The sequence below is a fragment of the Sciurus vulgaris genome (genome assembly GCF_902686455.1).
Source record: "Sciurus vulgaris genome assembly, chromosome: 7".
Lineage (NCBI taxonomy): Eukaryota > Metazoa > Chordata > Mammalia > Rodentia > Sciuridae > Sciurus > Sciurus vulgaris.
This window is the reverse complement of record NC_136467.1, coordinates 83,526,974-83,552,547: the sequence shown is the minus strand read 5'-3', so window position 1 is coordinate 83,552,547 and position 25,574 is coordinate 83,526,974. Positions and strand designations below refer to the sequence as shown.

Here is a 25,574-nt window from a genome sequence, read left to right as displayed (position 1 = left end):
AAAAAGTAGGTCCCGATCTTCAACATGTTGGCCTAGGACCAGACTTCCTCAACAGGACTCCCATAGCACAAGAAATAAAAGCAAGAATCAATAACTGGGATAGATTCAAACTAAAAAGCTTTCTCTCAGCAAAGGAAACTATCAGTAATGTGAAGAGAGAGCCTACAGAGTGGGAGAATATCTTTGCCAATCATACTTCAGATAGAGCACTAATCTCCAGAATCTATAAAGAACTCAAAAAACTCTACACCAAGAATACAAATAATCCAATCAACAAATGGGCTAAGGAAATGAACAGACACTTCACAGAAGAAGATGTACAAGCAATCAACAGATATATGAAAAAATGTTCAACATCTCTGGTAATAAGAGAAATGCAAATCAAAACTACCCTAAGACTTCATCTCACCCCAATTAGAATGGCGATTATCAAGAACACAAGCAACAATAGGTGTTGGAGAGGATGCGGGGAGAAAGGTACGCTCATACATTGCTGGTGGGGTTGCAAATTAGTGCAACCACTCTGGAAAGCAGTATGGAGATTCCTCAGAAAGCTTGGAATGGAACCACCATTTGACCCAGCTATCCCACTCCTTGGCCTATACCCAAAGGACTTAAAATCAGCATGCTACAGAGATACAGCCACATCAATGTTCATAGCTGCTCAATTCACAATAGCCAGACTATGGAACCAACCTAGATGCCTTTCAGTTGATGAATGGATAAAGAAACTGCATATATATACAATGGAATATTACTCCGCCATGAAGAATGATAAAATTATGGCATTTGCAGGCAAATGAAGGCATGAAATTGGAGGATACCATGCTAAGTGAGATAAGCCAATCTCAAAAAACTAAAGGATGAATGATCTCGCTGATAAGCGGATTAGGACATATAAGGGGGGGTATGTGGGGTTAGTGTTAGGGTTAGGATTAGGTTTAGGGTTAGGGATAAGGAGGGTGGTAAGAATGGAGGAAGGAAGGACTTATAAAGGGAAAAGAGGGGTGGGAGAGGTGGGGGGAAGGGAAAAAATAGCAGAATGAATCAAACAACATTGCCCTATGTAAATTTATGATTTTTAATTAAAATAAATAAATAAAAAAAGGTGCCAGTAAGAAAAAAAAAATTTTTAAGGCAAAAACTGAAAGAAAATATCTACAAATCATAATCTGAAAAAGGACTTATATATAAAATGTATGAAGAACATTTATAATTCTTTAGTAAGATAAACAACCTACTTTGAAAATGGGCAAAATTATGTGAACAGATATTTCTTCTAAAAATACACATAATTCTAGTTAACACATGAAAAGATGCTCATAGTCATTAGTTATTAAGGAAATTAAAATTAGAATTTATTAGACTGTCTATAAGCAAAAAAAAAACCTGACCATACCAGGTATGAACAAGGATGTGGAGGAATTGGAATCCTTATGTTCTTCAGAAAACAGTTTGGAAGTTTCTTGAAATGTTAAACAGATTTTTCACATCACCTAACAGTTCTACTCTTCAGAATCTTCCCAAGATAAATGAAAAAATTTATCCATCAAAATACTTAAACACAAATATTCACCACAGAATTACTTATAATAATGAGAAGTTCAAACAATCCAATGTCCATCAACTTGTAAAAGGATAAACAAGAAGTGGTATATCCATAAAATGGAATATTATTGGACAATAAAAAAGAAGGAAGCATTGACATATCACCACATATAAGGAAGTCAAAACCATTATGCTGAATGAAAAGAAATCAGAAACAAAAGACTAAATAGTGTATAATTCCTTTTATATAAAATTCTCAGAAAAGGAAAATCTAGAGAGAGAAAAAAAGTGAATCAGTGACTGTATGAGGTTCATATGGAAGTAGAGATTGAATGTTATCAATATGAGGAATTTTTTGAGGTTATGGAAAAGCTATTAAACTGGATAAAGAGTTGCACAACTCTCTAATTTAGTAAAAATAACCAAACTGTGCATTTTCAATGGATGAATGGACTTTATAGTAAATAGGTCATCTTCAATAAGTTCTTTTTCTTTTTCTAAGGAAATTCAACTCTTAGTCACATTCCTTGACAGTGCACTGGGCAGTGATACTTTCAATATTTTTCAACCAGATTATTTTTTTAAAATCTCATTATTATCAATAATGTGCATACTTTGACTTCTAGTAAAACTAAACATTTTCTTCTACTTGAGTGTTATTTTTCTAATAAGAACAACCATGTTTTCCCATAAAGACTCTTACCTTTATAAAACAGCAGTATATTTTCAGTGATATCTGGTACAAATATTTTTTTCCATCTTTTCATAAAATTTAAGACTTTGGATTTTTTTTCTATATTTAACTATTTATTTTCATCCAGCCAAAAAGTACATATATTTTCATTTATGATTTCTGTCTTTGCTATTACAAGTGATATTCTATTGAAAAATGGTCAGAAATCTTGAGCATTGTAAATTAAGCATCCCCTATGCCAAGTCCAATGCTACGGGACCTTTTTGGGAAAAAAAAATCCACCTTAAAATTTCAAAGCTAGGTGTCAACAGACTTTTCTTCTTTTAGCCTCTAAATGGAAAGAGATTACTGCTTGCCTGACAAATTCATGGAAATTGCCTCAGTTGAGAATTTCCAGTGTTGAACATTAGACACAAAAGTTCTAGGGATGAGGAACTAGAAAAATAAAAAGGATGTAAAATTGTGTTGGCTTTTGCTAGTCATGCCAGAACTGTGATTCTAGGCCTTGCTGGCTCATGCCTCTTTTTAGAACATCAGACCATCACTTAATGACATGACCACTGCAGGCATTTGTGGATGTTTGATCAGAACAGCCTAGAACTCAGTTACTCGCTGTCCTACCACCACCCAAGTCCATGAATGTTATATTTCCCTGCTATTTCACTTGCTCACCACCTATTACATAAAACAGGAAACTCAACTTGATTTAAATCTTACAAACTCAGACATAGGTCACATTATTAAGTGCTATCTTGCTTCAAAAAATAACACAGTGGTCATAATTGGTTTTGGCTTAATGTTGCTGTGACTATTATATATAAGTATATACGTAAAACTTGTAAAAACATTTCATAAGGCCATTTTATATTAATGTGGACGATATAATGGCCTAGAAGTTGTGTAACTGAGACCTAGTCATATAAAGATACAATCAGAAGAGGCATTCAAATGCCAGATAACAGAAAATGACTCTGATTTTGCTTTTATATATATGAGTCCTAACTACATTTTCAAGACCAGTTCAAATTCAATCTTGTTTTCTTATCTATGGTAGAGCCTTTGGACTCCAACTACACAATCTGCAACTTATGTATGGACTAAATGTTGTTGAACTGTTTTGTGCCTGCTACTCTTATCCCTCCATTAAATTAAACATAAGCTCCAAGAGAGCAAACTATGTGTCCCTACAGCATTAAAACAGTGCTAGGACTCCAAATCTTTTCATGGATTTTACTAGTACCACTTCTTGTTCTGTATGACAACTTGATTACAAGTTACATTTCTTGATTTCAAGATAAAGGAATACAAGGAACTAAGATGGCAAAAAAGTATTGCCATGGGAGTACTTTTGAAACTGATCATAATATAGAATGGGCAGTTCTTCAGTCAAAAGAAAGTATTGTGGAGAATATGTAAAAACTTTGGCAGTTACCCAGCTGTACAGATCTTTAAGAGGTATGCATGGATCATCTCCAGTTCTTTTTTAAATTTTTTTCCTTACATCAAGGCAGGCTTTACCTATTGACAGTGGTTTCTAATGTAAGTGTTCCAGTGAACTCAAGGATTCCAAAGGGATAGCTCTAAGGTTTCACTGATAGATGGGATGGCCTTAAGAGCCAAGTTTAATCTGTGGTTGTCTCAGTCCAGACACCAACCCATGTCTTTGAGCTCGAGGTGTAAATAAAGAACCTTGCTGTTAATAAAGGAGAGTTTTTTATCTCTTTAAAAAACTTTCAGATGTCTTAAAGAACCACAGGTGCCTGTATATCTTGGTTAGCTCATTCATGGGAGTTCCTGCCTTCCAGAAAGAGAAAGCCACAATCAAAATTCAGTTATTCTACTCTCTTCTTTTCCTCCCTTTTCAGTCTCCTTGAGAGAGGTAGACAGGGGCATAAAGTTCAGAGTGATGCTTTCACCAGCTCTGGCTCTTGAACAAGGTAAAGTTCCAAACTTAGGGTCCATTGTACACAAATATGCACATCTAATCTGCTGCTTATCTAAACATTTCTTATTATCTCCAGGGAAAGAGATGGCTCCAATTCACTTTATAACTCATTTCTTGATGGGTACTAGAATTCCAAATCCATCATTAACCCTCAGATAAATGCTGAAAATGGTGTCATCAGTTTAATATCTTCATTCTATTACAGTAGCACTAGGAAAAAAATACTGTCATAAAAATTAAATTTATATGATGAGTCCTAAGTACTAATACTCTTAAAATATCATCCATCTTCTTAAGCTAGAAGTTCCTTTAGATTTCCTAAATTCCTCTTGTTGCACCCGTCACTAAATGAAGGCAATGAGTAAATAATGGTCTAGAGTAAGGCCTATGGGATTTTTAGCATTTGATTCGATCTTTGCTATTACCTACCCGTTAGTAAGAGGTTAGGCAATTTATGTCTTTAAGTAGGGTTCAATGAGGATAACACCTGCTCAGTGAGTTCTGAGAGTCAATGAGATAATGCAAGTCTGCACAGCATGGGGCACAGAGTATGTAAACATGGAACTCTGAATTAAAAAAAAAAAAAACTGCTTTAATTATTATTATTTAAAAAATAAAAAGAGTAGGAGACATGATTACTCCAAATTCTCAGTGAAGACAAATAATGCAAAAGATTCTGAATTTTAAAAGCTCTAACATTTTTAAGTAATGCTCTCTCCCTCTCTTCCTCACCCACACTCACCCACACACCAGTGCACAGTCTTTAATTGATAAAGTAAGATATTATTTATAATTGTACTTCAAGTTTAATAGTCGCACTGGTTGACTTGTTGGAAACCCTGGGACAAACTGGTTGGAAGGTGCAAAGCATTTTCTTAGGAACCATTGGTCACTCCAGTCTTCCCAGGAAGGGGGAAAGCTTTCCCTTTCCTGACTGGGACAAAGACAAGTCACATCCCGATCCCATGGAGATATGTGACCCCATGCGTGGTACTTGGTACATGAGGCCTGAGCGGAAACGGGCACATGGCGTGAGGGCACACAGTCCGCAAGAAGCCGGGGAAGAGCCTATAATGACCGGGGTTCCTTCTATGCACCGATCAGCGCGAGAACGAACCAGTGTGAGTTCGGAAAGAACCCTGACCTTGGACCAGCCACTCTCGACGTCCCCGGCGCGATTAGATCTTCCTCGCTGCCAACTCCGCGGCTCCCGCTGCGAACTACTAGTAGGTCCAGGCCGCGGGGGCCCCGCCTGCGCAGTCCCCAGCCCTGATTGACACTGGAGTTGGTACATACGGGTCTGCAGCCGAGGAGAGCAGGGGGTGGGCACTATTTTAAACATGGCTTTCCCTCTTAGCCTCAGAGCCACCGCGGCACAGTGGGCACGGCCCACATGGGGGCAATCCCAACATCTGCCCGATTTTAGTTATTTATTTTCGATTTGCTAATGCTCGCAGTTGCTTTTCTCCTCTCGTTGATTTCCCTTCCACACTAATCACAACCTGGAGTTTGAAAAGAGGAAAACTCTCCTCCTACAAGGGGAAGAGAAAATCTCTTTTGCTTCTTATTGGAAGTGGAAACCATTCTCTGAGAATGAGTTCAAAAAGAGGGGAAGCCGCGTCGCTGGAGGGAAAGTAAGACTCAGAGATCGATGAGGACGGAAGAAGGAACAGATGAAGCGAGAGAGGAATGTCTGCAACAGGCATTTGAAAACAAGTGGAGCAGCAGAGATTCCCAATTCCCGAGTTACTACTGCGCGAATTCGGCGCGTCCATCGCAATGACAGGATTTGCTGTAAGCGCAATTGAAGGCCTATGAAAATCTTTTTAGGTAAGACTTACCTTTCTCTTCGGCATAATGACTATATTGGTGCAGCAAAAAGTAAAGCAACGGGCTGGAACTGCTGGCACCGCGTTTAGATGCTGCCTCTGCCGCTGCAGCTGTTCACGCGCAGGGCACAGCGTAGCCCGGCCTCTCCGACCTGCACCTCAGCTGCTCCCTCCCGAGGCCCTCCACTCTCTCGCTTCCCGTTCCACCAATGAGGGATCCCATCAGCCGTCCGCGAGGCCCCATTGGCTGAGGCAACGTTCTAAATTCCACGAGGGCACGCCCACCTCCGCGCGCACTGTACGCGCTGTTGTAGTTTCCACTTCACTGAAAAAAAATCTGCCTGGCGACTGAGCATGCCCAGTTCAACTAGTAGCCTTCAGGCCACACAATCCTGGAGTTTCATTGTTTTACTGCTTCTTTGGATTTTATCAATTAGAACTGTGTGCATCTTCATAGAAGGAAAAAAAGTAAGGATGAACACATTAACTTGACAATGTAAATATATATCCAGCAGTACTTTTATTTCTTACCCAAAAAAGCGTGTAATGAATGTTGAAATGATGGAGACTAGTAAAGGTTCGGAAGGTACTCTCTTCCAGAAGTGTCTTGCAATCTCTGAGGATTTCAATTTCCCCCTCTAATCCCTAAAATTGCTTAGTTCTTATTTTATAAAGTCCATGATTACAAGTCACCCACTAATTCAGCCAACCTGATGAAAATGAATAGAGTATGTTTGCTATAACAACCAGGGGTAAATGAATAAGTTTAGAACAGATTGTTTTGTACTGAAATATATGTTTAAATGACACCTATCATGTCATATATTGTGCATTGTTTAATGTTTCTCAAAGTTCTGCAATGCATTGAGCAGGCACTTCAAAAATACTTATGACTTTATTTCATAAGAGCAGTTTTATCCTGATAACAAAACCAGTGAAAAAAATCAAAAGAAAGTTACAGACTAGTATGCTTCATAAACATAGACACCAAAGTAGTAAACAAAATTTTAGTAAATCAAACTCAAGAACATTTGAAGAATATGTGACTAATGTTTATCCTGAGAATACAAGTTTGATTTAATGTCAACCAATGTAGTTCACCATATTAATGCAATAAAAGAAAAATGTGATCATTTCAACAAGTGCAAGAATAGTGCCAAGGAATGGTTTAGCAAATTGTGATAAACACATACAATGGAATTCTACTGAGCAATAAAAAGAAACAAAAAGTCCTATGTGGATAAATAACAAAAAGTGCTATGTGATAGAAGCCAAACACAGAAGACCATACTGAATGATTTAATTCATACAAAATTATAGAAAAACATAATTAGGCAAGTTTAGTTTGAGAATCATCTTGGAAGGCAAAATTCACATCACAGGAAAATGTATTGAAACCTTAAACTACAAATATGACCATATCCATTTTGGTCACATGGAGGCTGTAAATATGTATTAAGCAATGCAATCAAACAATACATTTTAAAACTTTACTTTTTATTTATTAATTTTCAGAATAAATGAATTGATATTCTTTTGCAAACTCCAGAGTGAATTGAAGACTTTCTTTTTGGAACATCTTTACAAACTCATGGTATGTTTCAGTGTTTTGTTATTATTAGTTGGCATGCTTCAATCTACTGCTATCATTATTATTTGTTAATGCTCCTATGGACCTATTTATAGTCTATGAGTCTTTTCAAGTAGTGCCTATATCATTTTGTCCTAACACCAGTGGTTTTTGGTAAATTCCTTCTTCTCTGGCGTTCAATGGAAGACAATATACTCAAAAGAACAAAGATAAAATCAATTCATTGCTTTAGAACTTCATAAAAACATAGAGGTTAATAAATTTACCATTAAAATAATATTTATAATGAACATGTCTTGGGATAGAATTAGTTTGCCAATTGCCTGATAATTAAAAAAAAAAAGTCAGGAATTTGAACCCAAAGATGCTTAACCACTGAGCCACACCCCTAACCCCCTTTATTTTTATTTTTTTTAAATCGAGACACTGTCTAATTTGCCAAGGGCCTTGCTAAATTACTGAGGCTGGCCACTTGCAATCCTCCTTCCTTAGCCTCTGGAGCTACTGGGATTACAGGCATGCACACTGGCCAGGGAAGATAATTATAATAAAATGTAAACAGATGATGGGTAGAACTTGAGATCTGAGTTGAATTGTTTTTCCTTATGAAGATTTAAAGGTGTCAGAAGAAAACTTTAGTCTTTTGGGCTAAGACTCAGAAAATCGGTTTCTTTAGTTGATAACTTGCAAGGCCAAATGCTCAGTTAACAACAGCAAACAAAATTGTGATTATTTTAAATGCACCTAATAAAATGATTGTAATGAAACTGAAACTTGCTAGCTGGAGAAAGAGAGTTGATTGCGGAAGAACTTTGAGTCATTTGAGCCTTTTAGTTCATTTACAAGTGCTGAAACTAACAACTTTGGTTGAAAAGTAGCAGTGGTTATCTATCCTTTGATGTGGATTGCACCTGACTGAGCAGCACTGGAGGGTGGAGTGTTCTTTCTTGTTCCTTTGGTAGCCTTCAGGAGCTGGGAAAATCAGAATGCATGTCCATTGGTAATACTGGAAGTGAGAGGAGTAGGCAACGAGAATGATAGGTAGGTATCTAGAATTCCAGTTTAAGAGATAAAGACACCTGAGCAGAAATAAATACACCACATGCAAGACAGTGAAGAGGACACCGTGGTAAGAAGTAAAGACTCATTTGTTTTTAGTAGATTCCACTGAGCATTTCTGCTGTTTTTGAACTATAAACCTCTAAAATAGTAAAAGCTTCTTTATAAGATGCAGACACTACATTGGCTAAAATAGACAATAGGTAAATTAAGGAAGAAAGAGGCAAATTAGTGAGTAAACTTTGTTTCCACTTTGTTTCCACTCTAACTCAGAACTTTTGGAATTCTACACCTATCTCAACATTTTTCAAACAAGGCAAAACCATTTAGTGTCATGATTATCACCAAGGAAATGGAGAGGGAGAGAGAGGGAAAGAAGTAGAGAACTGGCCAAGCATGTCAGAGGTAAGTAATGTTTTATAAAATGATTCTTTCCATTTCCCATACATGTGCACATAAATACACACGATATATATGTGTGCATGTGTGTGTGTTTGTGTGTGTGTAAAGGGTACTGAGTTGTGATGGGATATGTATTTTTACTATTGGTCTTGGTGAAAAAAATTTTAAAACTACTGCATAGCTAATGAAGTTTATGGATCTTTTCGACTCCAGAAATTTGTTCCTCTGGAAAAATTGGTGTTTGATCTTCAGATCTTGAAAGGAAATTTTGAATGAAAGTTTTGAATGAAGAGGATCATTTTGCAAATAACCTCCCTCTTCATCTGTCCCCTTTCCTCATTAAGGCAGGCACAGACTTCCATAGACTTTTATCTAAGTAAAAGCAAATTACTGGAGAAATCAGACCTAGAATTTGTATATTGTTACTTGTGATAACTCTGTAATCCCAGGTTATGTTTATAGTCCTTCAGTATAGAGGCCAAAGAATTCCTAGGTGCATTCAAAGCAACATAAAAACAACAAACAAAAGGTAGCAAAAGAATACTTTATTTTGTTTGCATTTTGTCACTAAAGTCTCTACTGTGATTACATGCTAACTTGACTAAAGTTTTCATAGGTTAGTTATTACAAAGCCACTAACACAATCCAAGAGCCACTGGTCTCAAATTACATGAGTTACCTGACAACAGTGTAGATTCCTAGACCCCGTTTCCAACATACTAAATTGAAATCTTATGATTTGACCTGGGAATCCACATTTCAATTAGCTTCTCAAGTTATTCTTACACTATAGTTGAAGAATTCTAGACCAGGCCTTTTTGACAAATATACACTGAATGCTGATACAGTCATCCCTGATTCCAGGATCTCCTATAGATACCCAAATCTGGGGATGCTTAAGTCCATTTTTAAAACAGCATAGCATAGTATTTTCATATAACCTACATGCATCCTTTGTGTATTTTAAATTCGTCTCTAGTTTACTTCTAGTACCTAACACCATGTAAATGCTATGAACACAATCATTATGTGGTATTTTTTAGGGAATAATAACAAGTTAAAAAGGTTCACAAGTTTAATGCAGATGTAACTTTTTTTTCCCTTATATTTTTTATTTGTGGTTGATTGAATCTGTGGAGGTGGAACTTGTGGATAAAAAGGGCCGATTGTACTTAGAGTTTGATAATGTATATCTATAACATTCTGATAACTTTAACACACTTTCAAAGCAGGAACACAGTTCTGTAGGCGAAACTCCTTCCCCATAGGAGCACGTCAACTTGTGCTTCATTTCTTAATTCCAGGATTGCTGGGCCCTGGAGGTTCCTTTCACATTCTTTCTCTTCCTTAGTTGCAGGGGGCCTGAAGGGTGATTAAAAACTGTTCACATAAGATACCTAGAAAAACATCTCATCCATCTTCCCATGCGTCACTCTAGGCAGCTTCCCTGCAAGATTAAAATAAAATCCCTAACACCACATCCCCAAAGAGAACCCCATCTACGGAACCTGTCCTAAGCCAAAGTCCTGCAAACCACACACGCCCTTTCACAGTTATGTCAATGATTGTACAAGCATACCTTGTAATTATTAACGGCAAGAGAGGCCAGAAAATTCTGGCACCTTTAGACAGGAACCCACTTCTTTTTTCCATAGCCCTCAATCAAATTTAATATGTGTGCAGATTCTTTACCCCAAGTGTGTTTTATAGTTTTCCCACCCTCAGTCCTTTTGGGTTCAATTTCTGTGCTATTTCCCTCACCCACTTCTTGCAGCTGCTGCTTAAACTCACGGAAATGCAATTAACTTGTTCTTTGTATCTCCCAAATGACTATTTGGGGATGAATTAAGTATGCTCAGTAGCTGGACACAGGGACTGGGCTACTTTAGTTTAGCCATCCCTTTCTGCCAGGGCATTAGCATGTCCGGTACCAAGAACTAGTCAGGCTCAAGGAGGCAAAATTGAGGGAAATCCCCAAGGTTCGTGGTGAGGTCACAGTAAAGTAAGGTTGACTTCCACCCCACTGGGGAAAGAGCCACAAGGTGCCAAAGACCTGTTAAGAGTTATTGCTGAGCCGGATGCGGCAGTGCACGCCTATAATCCCAGTGGCTTGGGAGGTTGAGGCAGGAAGATCTTGAGTTCAAAGCCAGCCTCAGCAAAAGTGAGGTGCTAAGCAACTCATTGAGACCCTGTCTCTAAATAAAATACAAAATAGGAATGGGGTTGTGGCTCAGTGACCCAGTGCCCCTGAGTTTAGTCCCTGGTAACCCACCTCCAAAAAAAAGGAGTTGTTGCTGAACTCTGGGTCTGAGTTACTCATTCTCGTGGCATCCTGTCATTGCCAGCTCACTCTCAAGCAGGACCACACCCCCTGCCCTCTAAGCTGGTGGTCTTTGCTACCCATTTCTGTTGTCTTCTGTATTTGTCTTTCTGTATTCCAGAATCACTGGGAGCTTGTAAGAGACCCAACAACCCAATCGCTATCATCATCGCAGCACTCTGCCTTCCGAGCAGTTTTTTTTTTCTTTTTTCAATGAAAGTGAAGAATTCCAGGTTTAAGAATACAAGAATCAAATGAGTCATTCTATAAACTTTCATGTAGCACCTGGAGATAATTTTCAGTGTAGCTTTGTTAATAACTATTCTAATTCTGAAGTATTAGGTAAGAATTAATAGAGGCAATAGAATAAGTTTGCCAGGTCAGAATGAATTCTAGCCACAAGTCTATAAATTTTTACTCAACAGTGGAAAAGTAGTCTGAAAATATGCCATAATCTTCAAGGTTGCTTTAAGCAGACTTTTTTGTTTTTGTGGCCAATATACCTTTATTTTATTTATTTATTATTATGTGGTACTGAGGATCGAACCCAGGGCATAACACGCCAGGCAAGTGCTCTGCCACTGAGCTACAGCCCCAGCCCTTGTCTTTGTTTTCTAAGCATGAAATTGTGTTGTCCCCACTGAAAATCTCTCTTTTTCCCCACCTTTTCATTCCCACTTCTATTCTCTAGAATATGAAACAAAATAATTTTGAATAATCTGATTCATGTCTTTAGATGTTAAAGTTTTTTTAAGCTTTAACCATTTTTAAAGTAAATGTTTATCAGAAATCCTGAATTTGAAGTCATATATGTGGAATTCAAATCCCAAATCATTGAACTTTGATCACATTACTTAACCTTTTAAAACCTTGGTTTCCTTGTTGTAAAACGAAGAAAATAATGTTTATTTAAGGTAGATATGGCTAGTTACTTTCCCAATATTCACGCTAGCTTTATTCCTTTATAACAGAATTCTGATTTCAGCAATAATCCTGGCCAAAGCAAAACACAAAACAAAGACTTTAGTTTCCGAGTCCCCTGTAGATAGAGGTTGCTATGTGACACCCTCCCTGCTGAGATGTGGAAGTCACAGAAGTCAGGAGGTGGTAGTGTAAACACACCTACAACCCTGGCAGAACCAGCCTTTTGCCTTTGTTCTTCACCTCCTTCCATCCTGGAAGTTGCTGACAATGCCAAGAAGGAAAACAGCGATCTTATTATGTCTCTAAAGATGAGGGCCACAAGGTAAGGATGAAAGCAGAAAGAGGCATCTGAGTCTCTGTCTTGGCCCTAGATTGCCCAGCTTCAGACCAGTTCTCATATCTGGAAAATAAACACCCTGTTTGATCAAGCTACTCCAGGAGACATCTGTAAAGTCCAGCTGAAAACAATCCCTCATTGATACAGTGCTTCACAGAACTGGTGTGAAAACTGAAGAGCACCTACTGTTAAATTATGGGGATTCACACATGCCTGAAGCATGATACTTAACATATTTCATTTGAAGCAAATATATTTCTCTTTAGATTATAAAAGAGAGCCCTGGAAAATTTTAACTTCCTGAATCCCAGAGGGCCTGGTTGTAAACATGCAGAGTAACTCTATTAAAATTATTTTAAAGTAGGCAGGGATAAAAATGATGAAGTATTTCATTTTTGCCATAGAATGTGGTACCCTACATATGGCCTATTGCTATGTTTTAAGGGATGGAAATGTTGGATTTTTTGCTTAGCTTCTTGTTTGTTGCAGTGTGCCTCCCAGAACCCACATTATAGAAGCATAGATGCATGGATGCATAGTGTCCCTAGTGCAGTTGGGGTCCTGGGTGTGATTTGCATTTGGCTAATCACACACACTAGCATGAGATTTAGAAAATGGAGGTTAGGGAGAGTCCACGCTCTTGCTCTATCTGCTGTGTCTGCTGCTTTCTATTTTCCTACAACAACATCAGCAAAGATCCCAGGCAACAGATTTGTGGGTTTTGAGAGGCAGGTCTCCCTGTATCCACTCTGTAGGCAGAGACTGTTACTTGTCTGACCAGAAATTGGCAGCACTAGTGGCTTCCTGACTGAGAAAGTGCTTCTTTTGTCACCGAGTCCTAATAATCTGTGGTTTCAGAGGTGCAGCTTCTTTCATGGACTCGGTTCTGGGTATGACTTTGGTAGATTTTCCTGTAACCTAGAACTTGTTTCTGTTCTTTAGTGCCCTCTCTGTAAGGCAGCTTAGGACCCCGGGCGATTCTAGCCGCAGCTGTGTGCTCCCGCTGAACTACCACTCGAATGCTTGTCTCAGTTGCGGCTTGCCAATAGCTCCCAGAAAAATGCACCGCAGACACAAGGTCTCATGCAAGAGACTTTATTATGCGGACGACTAACACGTCCGCTCCAGGGTGAAAAGAAAGGAAAAAAGAGAAAGGTGGCGTGTAGCTTCTCCCAGATATTGGAATCTCCCGGGCTGGAAGGAACCAATAGCGGAGGAGAATACTTGCAAGCTATCTAGCATGTTAGGACATAACGTGGGAAGCAGGAAAATGGCGGGAGGGAGCGTAAGCCGGAAATTCCTGTAATGTAAGAGGTGGGCAGAGTGCAGATTGACAAGTGGTTGGGAGACGGAGTATCGGCTTTATATTAAACTTTCTGCCTAGAATCTGTTTCTTGCTTCTCCCAGCTAGACCATAATCCACTGAATTCTTGAATCTCTCCCTTCTTCCATTGGGAAGAGGGAGTTCTATTCCTGGCAATGGAATCCAGAGCTTTGGAGTTTCTATTAGAGCTATTTACTAAATATTTCTGGCTTTAAGAGATGCATGCTCTTCTCCTAGAAGCAGTGACCATAGAAGCAGATGTTGAGGTAGAGACCATTTTGGGTGCCCTTGAGTGATCACGGTAGACAGAGATTTTTGAAGACCCCTTCAACGACATGAAGCACAAGTGAAAATAAACCTTTTATTTAAGTTGTTGAGATTTGCAGATGTTTGTTACCACAGATTTATGTGTCTTGCCCCCAAATGGCATAGGACTTAGAACTTAAGTGGGTTACTGCTTTAATATAAGATATAATATGTGGGTGTGATTTAACTACTGGACCAGTGAGAATCAGGGAACTATTAATGAAGATTGGAACAATGGAAATACATGTTTTCTCATAGTGAAACATTTGATAAAATTGTCTGCAGTAAATTGTAAGGCAAATGGCATACTTAACTTCAGGGAAGAGGTTTTAAAAAGATGATTATTACTGTTTTTTGGCAGTTACTAGTTGCACTTGACAATATATTATAAGAAAGAGATGTTCAGAGAAAAATTTGTACAGACAAATAAGAGACTAGAGAGTTTGCAGAGGGATTTATAACTCTAATAGAAGCTCTGCAACTCTGGATTCCATTGCAGAGAAGAGAATCGCCCCTTCCCAATGGAAGAAGAGAAAGATTCAAGAATTTAATGGCTTATGGGAGAGCTGGAAGAACTGAAGAAGCAGACTCCATGTTGGAAAAGACAATTGGCTTTCAAACCAAGCAATGAAAGATAAACCTGAGTTGGACATGGTAGCACACACCTGCAATCCCAGCTACTTGGGAAGCTGAGGCGGGAAGATCACAAGTTTGAGACCATCCTGGACAACTCAGAGAGAACCTGTCTCAAAATAAGTCTGGGGATGTGGCTCAATGGTACAGCACTTGCCTAGCAAGGCCCTGGGTCCCCAGTACCACTTTAATATACAAAGATAAAATTACTGCTTTAAATAGCAAAGACTATTAAAACTCCCCTATACATCAAAGATCAGATCACTGGTTATGGATTAGGGTGTAGTGCCTTTTCACTGCTTTCAGTTGGACCAAATGACTCGAAAGGACTTAAGTCAGTTCAGGGGGAGAAGTGTAGCTCTCATTGCTGGGCTCAGGGAACCCACCACTGGGGGGTGGGGCAGGGTAAGGGGAGAGATAAAGAGATATTGATTGAGAACAGAGAGGCATTGGGGCAGGACAGCAAAGAAATATGATAAAGAAAAATGTCTAGAAAGGGGTAGGTAAGAAGATAACCATGTTTAAGTTTGTAAGACAGTTGTACTATGAATAAGAGCCTCCCATCTAGACATCTCGGAGATTTAAAATGAATCTTAGCCTCCCTACCATCTAAAAGAAGGAAACAGGTTGGGGAAGCCGCTTATCCTCAAAGGCAGACATTTCTTCAGTGCCTACATGAGACAAGCTAAATTAGGACCTTTCTCAAGGGAGTATCCAAAAATCATCAATGGACAAGGAGCTCCCCCTAGAAAATACACATGGGGACTATTCAGGGAACATTCCTCACCTTCAAAGTAGGAATTCTAAAACCTCTACCCAGTCTAATATTGGATTTGTTACAAGCCAATCACTGCTATATGTTGCCCATTTTTTCTGTTTTTGTTTGGGGTGGGTTGGGGGTTTTATGAATTGAACCCAGGCCTCACACATGCTCAGGAAGCACTCTACCGCTGAGCTACATCCCCAGCCTTTCTTATTTTTGATTTTGAGACAGGGTCTTATTAAGTTGCTCAGGCAGACCTTGAACTTGAATCCTCTTGCCTCAGCCTCATGAGTTGCTGGGATTATAGATGTGTACCACCACACCCAACCCATTCTTCCTGTTTTTAATGTGAGTGTTTATAAGTTATCCTGACTCTGTTATGCCACCAGATTCTGTGTGTGTGTGTGTGTGTGTTTGGAGGTGGCTGGGTCACTGGATCAAGGGAATATACACATAGATTGGTTGTAGAGGCTACTTGTACATTTCTGCCTGACATACAGATTACCACACATTGCCCAGAGATCTTTGACTTTGAAGTTGACATCATCACTGGAACTTTTGAGTTTTGTTCCCTGGGAAGAGGTCGAGTGGATGCAGTTTTGTATATGGGAAGGGGAAGGGAAGAAATACTCATGCCCAGAAGAGAAGACTGTGATAATCATTAGTACTCACTACATGTATCTGCTTTGTACCTTCAGGATAAGAATACACTTCTTCCTTTTTAAAGTTAGGCATAATTATGTAACTTGCTTTGGCTAATTAAATGTAAACAGAAGTGATGTGTCTCTTTTCTGAGCGTGACTTTTTTATTTTGGTTTAAAAAAAAAACACATATCATAAAATTCACCAGCTTAACCATTTTAGGTATACTGCTCACTAGTGTCAAGTATGGTCCATTGTTGTGAAACAGATAACCAGAACTGTTTCATCTTGCAAAACTGAAGTTCTACACCCATCAAACAGCTCCTCTTTCCCTCCCTATCCCATTCCCTGATCACCACCATTCTGTCCACCTGGTAACCAACTCTGCCTCTATGAATTTGACTACTTTAAGTCCCGTAAGTGGAATCATACAGCATTTGTCTTTTGTTGTTGTTGTTGTTGTTAGCTTATTTCACAGCATAAATGTCCTCAAGTTCCACCCATGTTGTAGCATGTTATAGGATTTTCTTCATTTTTAAGGCTAAATAATATTCCATTTTTAAGACTAAATAATTGTATGAATGTGCAGCGTTTTATTCATCCATGCGTTCATTAGTAGATGCTTGGGGTGATTCTACCTTTAGCTATTATTAATAGTGCTGCTATACCGAGTACCATGCCAAAAAACAGCATATGATTCACTGTACTTCCTTTTTCCCTGCTGCCATGATCAGGGAAGCATATGTGCCAAGATGAGCTTTTTCCATTCTGTGTCTCTGAGTTATTAAAATGAGCAGAGCCCCCTGCTAACCCAAGACAGACACAAAGAACCAGTGAGAAATATGTCTTTGTTGTTTTAAGCCACTGAGGTTTTGGGGTCCTTTTCTCTAGTGAAAATTATTAAGGTTTTCACTTTTGAAATCCAAAATTTGACTCTTCTAAAGTTTGCAGAAAAGAACTTTGATATGCCAGAGGATTCCATATTGGGGAAGGCTGCTATATTTGGGTGCTATGCTTCCCTTGTGTCTGTACCCACTCCCTGTCACACTTTTTTCTTGAGGTTTTTTGGTGGACACATCTCCTTTTTCATTTCCTACCTGCTTGTCTTGTTTTCCATATACTTTGGGCTGTTGACACATGGCACCCTGTGCATTTGATAGAATCAGGAAAAACAGTGGCAATGTGGTGGTTCCATGGCCAGTGAGGACAGCTTCCCCCTCATTCCTCTCACCCTCATCATGTACCTTCTTTATTCAAAGTGCCAAATACACCTTAATTCTTTGTATGTGCATTTTGGAGGATAAAAGAGAAAGAAATGCCCCCTCCCTTTAACACAGCTTCCAGAAGCTGCATCTATCACTTATATTTACATCCTGTAATAGAATTTAGTCATACCAAAGGAAGCTGGCAAACATGGTCTTTATTCTAGGTAATGGTCATCCCAGTTTTTGATAAATAACTTGAAGATTCTTCTTTTGAAAAAGAGCAGAATTGATATTGAAGTATAACTAGCTATGGTGTGCAGAATAATTATCCCCCAAAGATGGACACCCTAATTCCTAGAATATTAATGTGAAAAAGAATTTCTGCAGATGTGATTAAAGCAAAGGCCCTGAGATGCAAAGATGATCCTGGGTTATCCAGAAAGGCCATTTTTGTTACATGAGTCCTTAAAAGCAAATAATTTTTCCCAGCTGTGGTCAGAGGAAGATATGACTACAGAAAGAGGCTCAGAGATAGTTCATGTGAGAAGGACTCAATTTACCTGCCGCCTTTGTAAGTAAGAAAGAAGACCATGAGCCAAGGAATGTAGGTGACTTTTAGAAACTGAAGAGGCAAGGAAATACATTTTCCCCTAACATCTCCCAAAAGAGACACAGCCCAGCCAATACCTTAATTTTAGTCCAGTGAGATCTGTGTTGAACTTCTGACCTGCAGAAGGGAAAGATAATATGCTTTTGTTGTTTTAAACAAATTTAAGGTAATTTGTTATGGCAGCAATAGAAAATTAATGCACTAGAAGTCCCAGCCATAATGTCCTATTTGGCCACTCAAATATCTGCACATTCTTCTTTTTACACAAGTTACAGACTCACCTTCTGTTCAATGGAGAAACTCCTCAAATCTCATCCATTTCTTCCAGTTAAGAGTGTCCAGCTCAAAGTCCAAGAACTCCAGGAAATATCTAGACTTTTCCTTCAGGTCTGGAATGTAGCCAAGTTATCTGCTCCTCAGACACTGAACATATTGCAATGAGGTAGTGAATCCTCATTCTCTAGTACAAGGTTCCTTGATTGATGGACATCTGTCAGGCTCATCTAACAGGGTTGATTGCACGTTCTCCAGGAGAACGTCCCATGTCCACTTTCCTATATACCCCTGACACTGCCCTTTGGGGAAATTCATTCTTGTCCAGCATCTTCCAGGGCCATTCTGTGGGTATATTGAAGGGGTTCATCCTATTTGCTGCTGCAGAACTTTGGCATCATATTTCCTCTTGGTGTGAGCTTAAGTGTCCAACAATTGCTTTGGAAGTTGAAAACAGTTTTGAATTTTCTAAGTTCATCGTTTCTTTGGCAATGTACTTCCCCCAAATATTTGGTATGCTTCTCATTGATTTATTGTCAGTTAATTCCACTTACAACTAACAATAGCCAGATCTTATCTAGACATAATTTTTAAACCTCAGGATTCTTTCAAATACTTGCCTCTATACTCTTTCTGTCTTTCCCTCTCCTGAAAGTGATGGCTTTCTTGAAGGCATATGAAACAATAGGCTTGGGTAGAAAGAAAATGCTTTCATTTCAATATTTTCTGCTGTACTGACTCTTATTTTCTGGCAGATAATTCTTAACAGAAACTGCTTTAAAAATCAAAATTTAGGGCCACAATCTTATCTCCAGCTGTGACTGTTGATTTAGAAAATACACCTTTCCAAGCCTTGAAAAACTCTACAATAGCAGACTTCTTGTCAAATTAGTTTGCAAACCACAGGAAGTTATCCTAGCCTAGTTATAATTTCTTTATTTCGGTGCTTTATACCATTCTATTCTAACCTAAGGTTATCTATTCGTCATATAACTTTGCTAAAGGCAGCAAGAAACATCAATATACATCTATATTCTGATCTTTTCCTATCACTTCCCCTGCCTGTCAAGGTTTCTATGGCCGTTTCATTGCCTGATATGGTTTGGCTATGGTTTTAGTGTCTTCCAAGGGTCTGTTGTGATTGAAGGCTTGGTCCCTAGGGTGGTAGTATTGAGAAGTGGTTGGACCTAGCGGGAGCTCCGTAGATTAGCTGGTAACATGACCTCAGAGGAATTGTAGGACTCCAGTATCTCTTTGCTCCCTGTCGTCTGGAAATGTGATCACTTGCTCCAACATGCTTCTGCCATTGCCATCTGCCATTTGTCAGAAATACTCACCAGAACTGAGGTGTTGAAGGTGCCCTGCTTGTGAATCTCTAAAACTGTGAACTAAAGAAACCTCTTCTTCCTAAGTAGTCTGTGTCAGGTATTTCACTATAGTGACAAAAAGCTGATTAATATGCTACCAAATATCTGCCTCAGAATAATAAGGATAATTTTTTCTAGTTGCTTATGTTTCAATGTCCAGCTACTTGTTGGTACAAGAACCCCTCATTTCAGGGAAAGTATCATGTATCAGAGCAAACGGCTTCAGAAAGATAAACACTCTGCCTGCCGAACTCTAGGCTGCTATAACTCTGCCCGTCACAGGGTCACAACAGAGGGAAACTAGAAACTAGACCTCCACCTTAGATCTTTAATCTAGTCCAGTACTTTACACTAGTTTGACTAACTCCTCTTCTGGGATCAAAGAAAAAAGTCTCTAATGAGGCTTCACATCTGCTTTTGACCCTAAAATAAAACAAAATTTAAAGTTTGAAGTTAAGAATCAACTGACTTTACATAAGAGGATGTCAAAAAGTTTTAGCCCCACAATCTGAGAATCAGCATAGTTTCCAGGGTGGTGGCCTCTTTCTACAAAAGTCACTTTGGCTCCTTTTGCCTGTATGGAGACCCCCTTTAGAGTAAATTGCATAGTGGGTCAGTGTCTTCAGACTGGAGAAGTAATCCTTGCCTCAGATCCTTCTTTATTAAACCTGGAAAGTACCCATATTCTGTTGATTTCCCCCCATCTAAATGGCACAATTAAAATAAATGGCACTCTGCTCCAGTGGGGATGTTGAGAGTTGTAATGCAGAGCCACTCTCACCCTAACTAAAAGAAAATTGGACAAACTAAGAAAATCATGTTTAAAAAGAGAGATGATTGGATGAATAAGTCTAAAAGAATTAAAAATGCATATGAATATATAATAATGATTGCAATGTAATAAAATTTAAAACCACTTAAAGGTGTTATTTTTCTACTAAAAGTAAAGCTGTTGAAATATTAAATTAATTTCTCAAAGACAATTTTTAGTAAACAACTTTAGACTTTGACATGAGAATTTAGTTTTTCAGGCATTGTTGACATTTTTCATCTTAGCACTTGACACAACTAATAATAAATTAAATACCTTTTGATGAGTTTAATAAAAAAAGTACACTCTTTTTATTTAATTCTCATGCCCAACTCAGATGCAATAACTTGAAGAAAAAATGTACAAAGCATCCATAAAGCCAACAGTAGGTCATAACCATGTATAGGCCACTTCTTGAAATATGTTTGAGATTCAGCTATTGAGCAAAAGAAAAGTCCTCAATTCACTACAATCTGTGCACCACAGTTTTGTGACATCTGACATACGTTTTGTGTACCTTCCATGAATTCAGTATTAATGTTGCTCACATGACACTCCCGCCAAACCCAATTCCCATTGAGAGGAATTAAATATTAAAGAATGAGATTTTATCAGACAGGATTGAAGGGACACATACTATTTTAAGATTGTTTTAAACATCTCCATAGGAATAATTTTTGCCTCATTAGGTACAGTAGGGCCCCACTGAGAATGCATAATAGAAATGAATGTAAATAATTGATAAGAAATATTAACAAAATGAATATTTTGAATATTTTCAAGAAAGATATATTTCCTATTCAATTGTATAATGTAAATTTTTTTGTCTTCTTACAGTTAATTGTATATGTACAAAGAATAACTTACTCCCTTCCTCCCCCTAAATCACCCTAATTTCATTATGGAAGCCAGTGACCCAGTGTTCATTTAAGAAAAATTCATTTTGAAACATGCTTTCCCCAGGGACTTCAGGGATCATTTTGTGCTATAGTTCAACCTGGGATCCTTAAATAGTAACAAAAGTAATAATGAGTTCTTGTGAGCTATTTTTAATATTTCAAAATGCCTATACAAAATCAAACTCATGCTGGAGTTTTTTTTCCTGACATGCCACAGTCATATAGGTCTTTGTTCCATAAAAACAGTGCATCCCATCGTTGCTTCTTTACCTGATGAAACGACATCTCTTTCTAGCCCAGTCGCCTTTCCTGCCCTCTGCTTCCCACAGCCACCTTCTTTTGTTTACTACCATTTCTAATCCCTCTTAGGGATGTCAGGATTCTTAACAAAACAATGACAAAAAGAAACAATTATTGCTCAGTAAATGAATTTTTCTAAATATAATATTTTGCACAAAGTTGTTGTTAACAGAGAGCTTAGTAGTAAAGACGTTTCAACTGCTTATCTAGTTTAACTGTCTATGGAGGTCTAAAGCAGTCAAGTGCATTTTCCAAGGTCATGCACCTCATTAATGATCAGGTAGGGTTAAATCCCAAATTTCTGACTAAAACCTGCCATGCTTTTCAGTACTTTAGTGCTGTCCTCAGCATGGGCAGCATGAAACTTTGCCCTCAGTGGCATGAAGTCCATTTCCTGTGGGTGCAGGTTACTAGCTGCCTTCATACCTCGAGGCCTCTGAGAACTACTTCTGCCTGCCTGCTTGTGAGCCAGGGTATTATCTTCAGCCTGGAGCACAGCGGAAGGCTGGGAGGCACAACACTGGGCCAGCATTTCTGATAGACCCCAGAAGTAAGCCCATGTTGTCTGTGACTGCTGAATTGTGCTGTTATAATTGTGGTTCACAATGATGTCCCCAAGGCACTGTAAGTTCCCAAGATGTGATCCGAAGTATTAAAGAGTAATTATATGTAGAGCAGTTTAACATTTATTATGTATGATATCATTCTAAGGTGACAATATAGCAACTCTTGGTCAAACACGATTTGTTTAATTGGACTTTAAAATAAGATTTCTGGAATACAATTTAAGGAAGATTCAAGGTCTAGAGTTATATTACTTGTTATTATAGTTTATACTTGTTATAATGGTTTTACTTTTGTCTCATCAAGCCTTTCCTGACTATTTTGGTCTCTCATTGACTGTTTTCTTCCTTGGACTACCCAAGTTCTTTAAAACATAATTATCAATTATGCATTTGTTTTAAATTCATTGTAAATTCATTCACCAACTGTGTGCCAACTTGTGCTAGACAGTGGGGAAATAGTGGGAAAAACTCTGAAGATTAGTGCCTGAAAGCATATAGGACAAATAAATACTAAATTACAACTGTAATTGGTGTTAATGAAAGGAAGGTATGACTAAAGGGAAGGCAGATTTGACAAAATTGGGATTAACAATGAAATTTAATTAAGTTGGGCATAATGAATTCCTTGAGAAAGCAATGATTAAGCCAAAGTCTGATGAAAAAATAATAGCTTTTAAGTTAAACAAAGAAGGCAGAGAGGAGGGTTCCAGACATATGAATAGCATGTGCAAAGTCCCTGGCATATGTTTGGTTCAGTGAAATGAAGCTGAAGGCTGCTGAGGTTTAGAGTGGGTTGGAAGATATCATAGGAGATGATGCCGGAGTAAGGACCAAAAGACACGTGATTTGTAAGCAGCACTGTGCATTTTGGCATTATTCCAAGAACAGCTGAGATTATTGAAAGAAGTGGGTGGTCAGGTTTATGTTTTAAGGAATCATCAACAGCATTGTGAACAGCACTGAGAGGCACGAAGGAGGTATTTAGACTTATTAGGAGAATATTTTAGGAATAGGAGGAATAAAGCTGATTGTTTAGACCATGAACTCTCAACAGGTGTTTCATCACTCCCAATAGGGCAAAATTGGCTCATGGGTGAGGAGCAAAAAGAAATTTTAGCTATGACAATAGTCTGTGGTCCTCTAGAGCTCCTTTAACACATAAAATCTTATTCCTTAGTATTTAATTTCACTCTCTTTTTTTTCTTTCTTTCTTTCCCTTTCCTCTATGTGGTACTGGGGATTAAACCCAGAGCATTGTGCATGAAAGAGAAGTGCTCCATCACTGACCTGCACCTCCATCAAAGTCATATTGCCAGAGGTAGCTTGAGCATGGCTATGGCCTTCTATGAGCCACCTTGTGGAAGATCCTAGGTCTGACTCACTTGATAGCATAGATGAGTGTCAGTCGCTGAGATAGGGAAGAACTGGAAGAATAGCAGGAGCCTGTCATGTGCTTGTTTGTTTTGTGTTATCTATTCATTGTGTGTAATTATGTACTTGTGTGATAGATTTAATGAAAGGGTCTTGGACATATTGACTTTTAGGTACCTTTGGTAGACAGAATAATGACCCCTAAAAATATTCATATTAAGTCTCTGAAACTAGTGAATGAGCGATTTTGCACATCAAAGAGGAATTAAGTTTACAGGTGGAATTAAGATTGTTAATCAGTTGACCTTAAGATACTAAAGATAATGATTAGGAAAAGAATTCAGAAATGTATAGTAAAAAATGGCATTAAAAGAGTCTATTTAATGTAAAAGTATACAGTGTTGTTTGAATCTACTTTCTTGCTGAACAACACTGTATACTAACAAGACTCAATAAAAATCTATAGAACTCTCCACCTAATAACAGCAGAATACACATTCTTCTCAATTGCTTGTGGAATATTCATCAGAATAGACCATATGTTAGACCACTAAACAAATCTCTAAAGTTAAAAAATTGAAATCATACAAACTATGTCCTTTTGACCACACTGACACTGAAAATGAGAAACAGAAGGAAATTTGGAAAATTCACACATATGCGGAAATTAAACAACATACATCTAAAGAACCAATTATTGAATAAAGAAACCACAAGGGAAATTATGAAATACTTTGGAATGAATGAAAGTGAAAACATAATATACCAGAACTTATGGGATACAACGAAGGAAGTGATCAGAGGAAAATTTATAGCTGTCAATATATCTATATTAAAAAAAGAGGGATACCTCCGATAAATAACCTAAACTTTCGTCTTAAGAAACAAGAAAAATGAAGCATAAACTCAACACAAAGCAAACAGATGTAAGTTATAAGGATTAGAGAAGAAATAAATAGTATGGAGAACAGAAAAATAATACAGAAAATCAATAAAACAAAAAGTTTGTTCTTTAAAGACAGCAATGAAATCAATAAAAATTTGACTAGACTAGATCATAATAAACAGAGTGAAGACCTGAATTACCTAAATTTAGGGAAGAAGTGGGGGTGGGCATTACTGCCAACCTTATAGAAATAAAAAAAGTATTTTAATGAAATACTATAATGTTATGCCAACTAACTAGGTTACCTAGATATAATAGGTAGTTTCTTAGAAAGATACAGACAGCCCAATAGTGACTCAAGAAAAAATACAAGATCAGAATTGAGCCATTACCAGTAAGGGAGCTGAATCACTAATCAAAAACCTTCTATCAAAGAGAAGCCTAGGACCAAATGATTTCACTGGTGAGTTCTACCAAATACCCAGAGACAAATTGGCACCAATCCATCACAAACTATTCTAAAAAATAGAACACTTCCTTATTAATTCTGTGAAGCCACTATTATCTTGATAAAAGGCAGAAAAAAAAATCACAGGAAAACTCCTTATCAATCTCTCTTATGAATCTTCAGTAAAATTCTATTAAACAAAATTCAGTTACATATAAAAAGGATTATATATCACGATAAAGAGGGACTTATTCCAGGAATCCACAGTTGGTTCAACATACAAAAATGAATCAATGTAAAATAGCATTTTATAGAACAACAACCCCAAAAACAAACAAACAAACAAAAAAAACTCCATATAATCATCTCAATAGATGCAGAAAAATCATTTGACCATATGCAAAACAATTTCTTGATAAAATACTCAACAAAGTAGGGGAACTTCCTCAAACTAACAGAGTATCTATAAAAAACAAAACAAAACAAAACAAAAAAACCCACAGCTCATACTTGTGGTGAAC

At 37.9% G+C, this 25,574-nt stretch overlaps 1 protein-coding gene across 8 annotated transcripts in view; it reads right to left on the bottom strand.

The window, feature by feature from the left end:
- Positions 1-6,213, bottom strand: part of HMGN3 (high mobility group nucleosomal binding domain 3) — a 31,309-nt gene extending 25,096 nt beyond the window's left edge. For 4 of the 8 annotated variants that reach the window (XM_079146549.1, XM_079146548.1, XM_079146550.1 and 1 more), the window contains exon 1: positions 5,332-5,665. In XM_079146549.1, the coding sequence (XP_079002675.1) occupies positions 5,332-5,529 (198 nt within the window). In that variant the 5' untranslated portion in view covers positions 5,530-5,665. Of the gene's footprint in view, positions 1-5,331; positions 5,989-6,028 lie in introns of those variants that run through there. The other 4 variants (XM_079146553.1, XM_079146552.1, XM_079146555.1 and 1 more) reach the window with 3 other exon arrangements.
- Between the last annotated feature and the right edge of the window lie 19,361 nt (positions 6,214-25,574).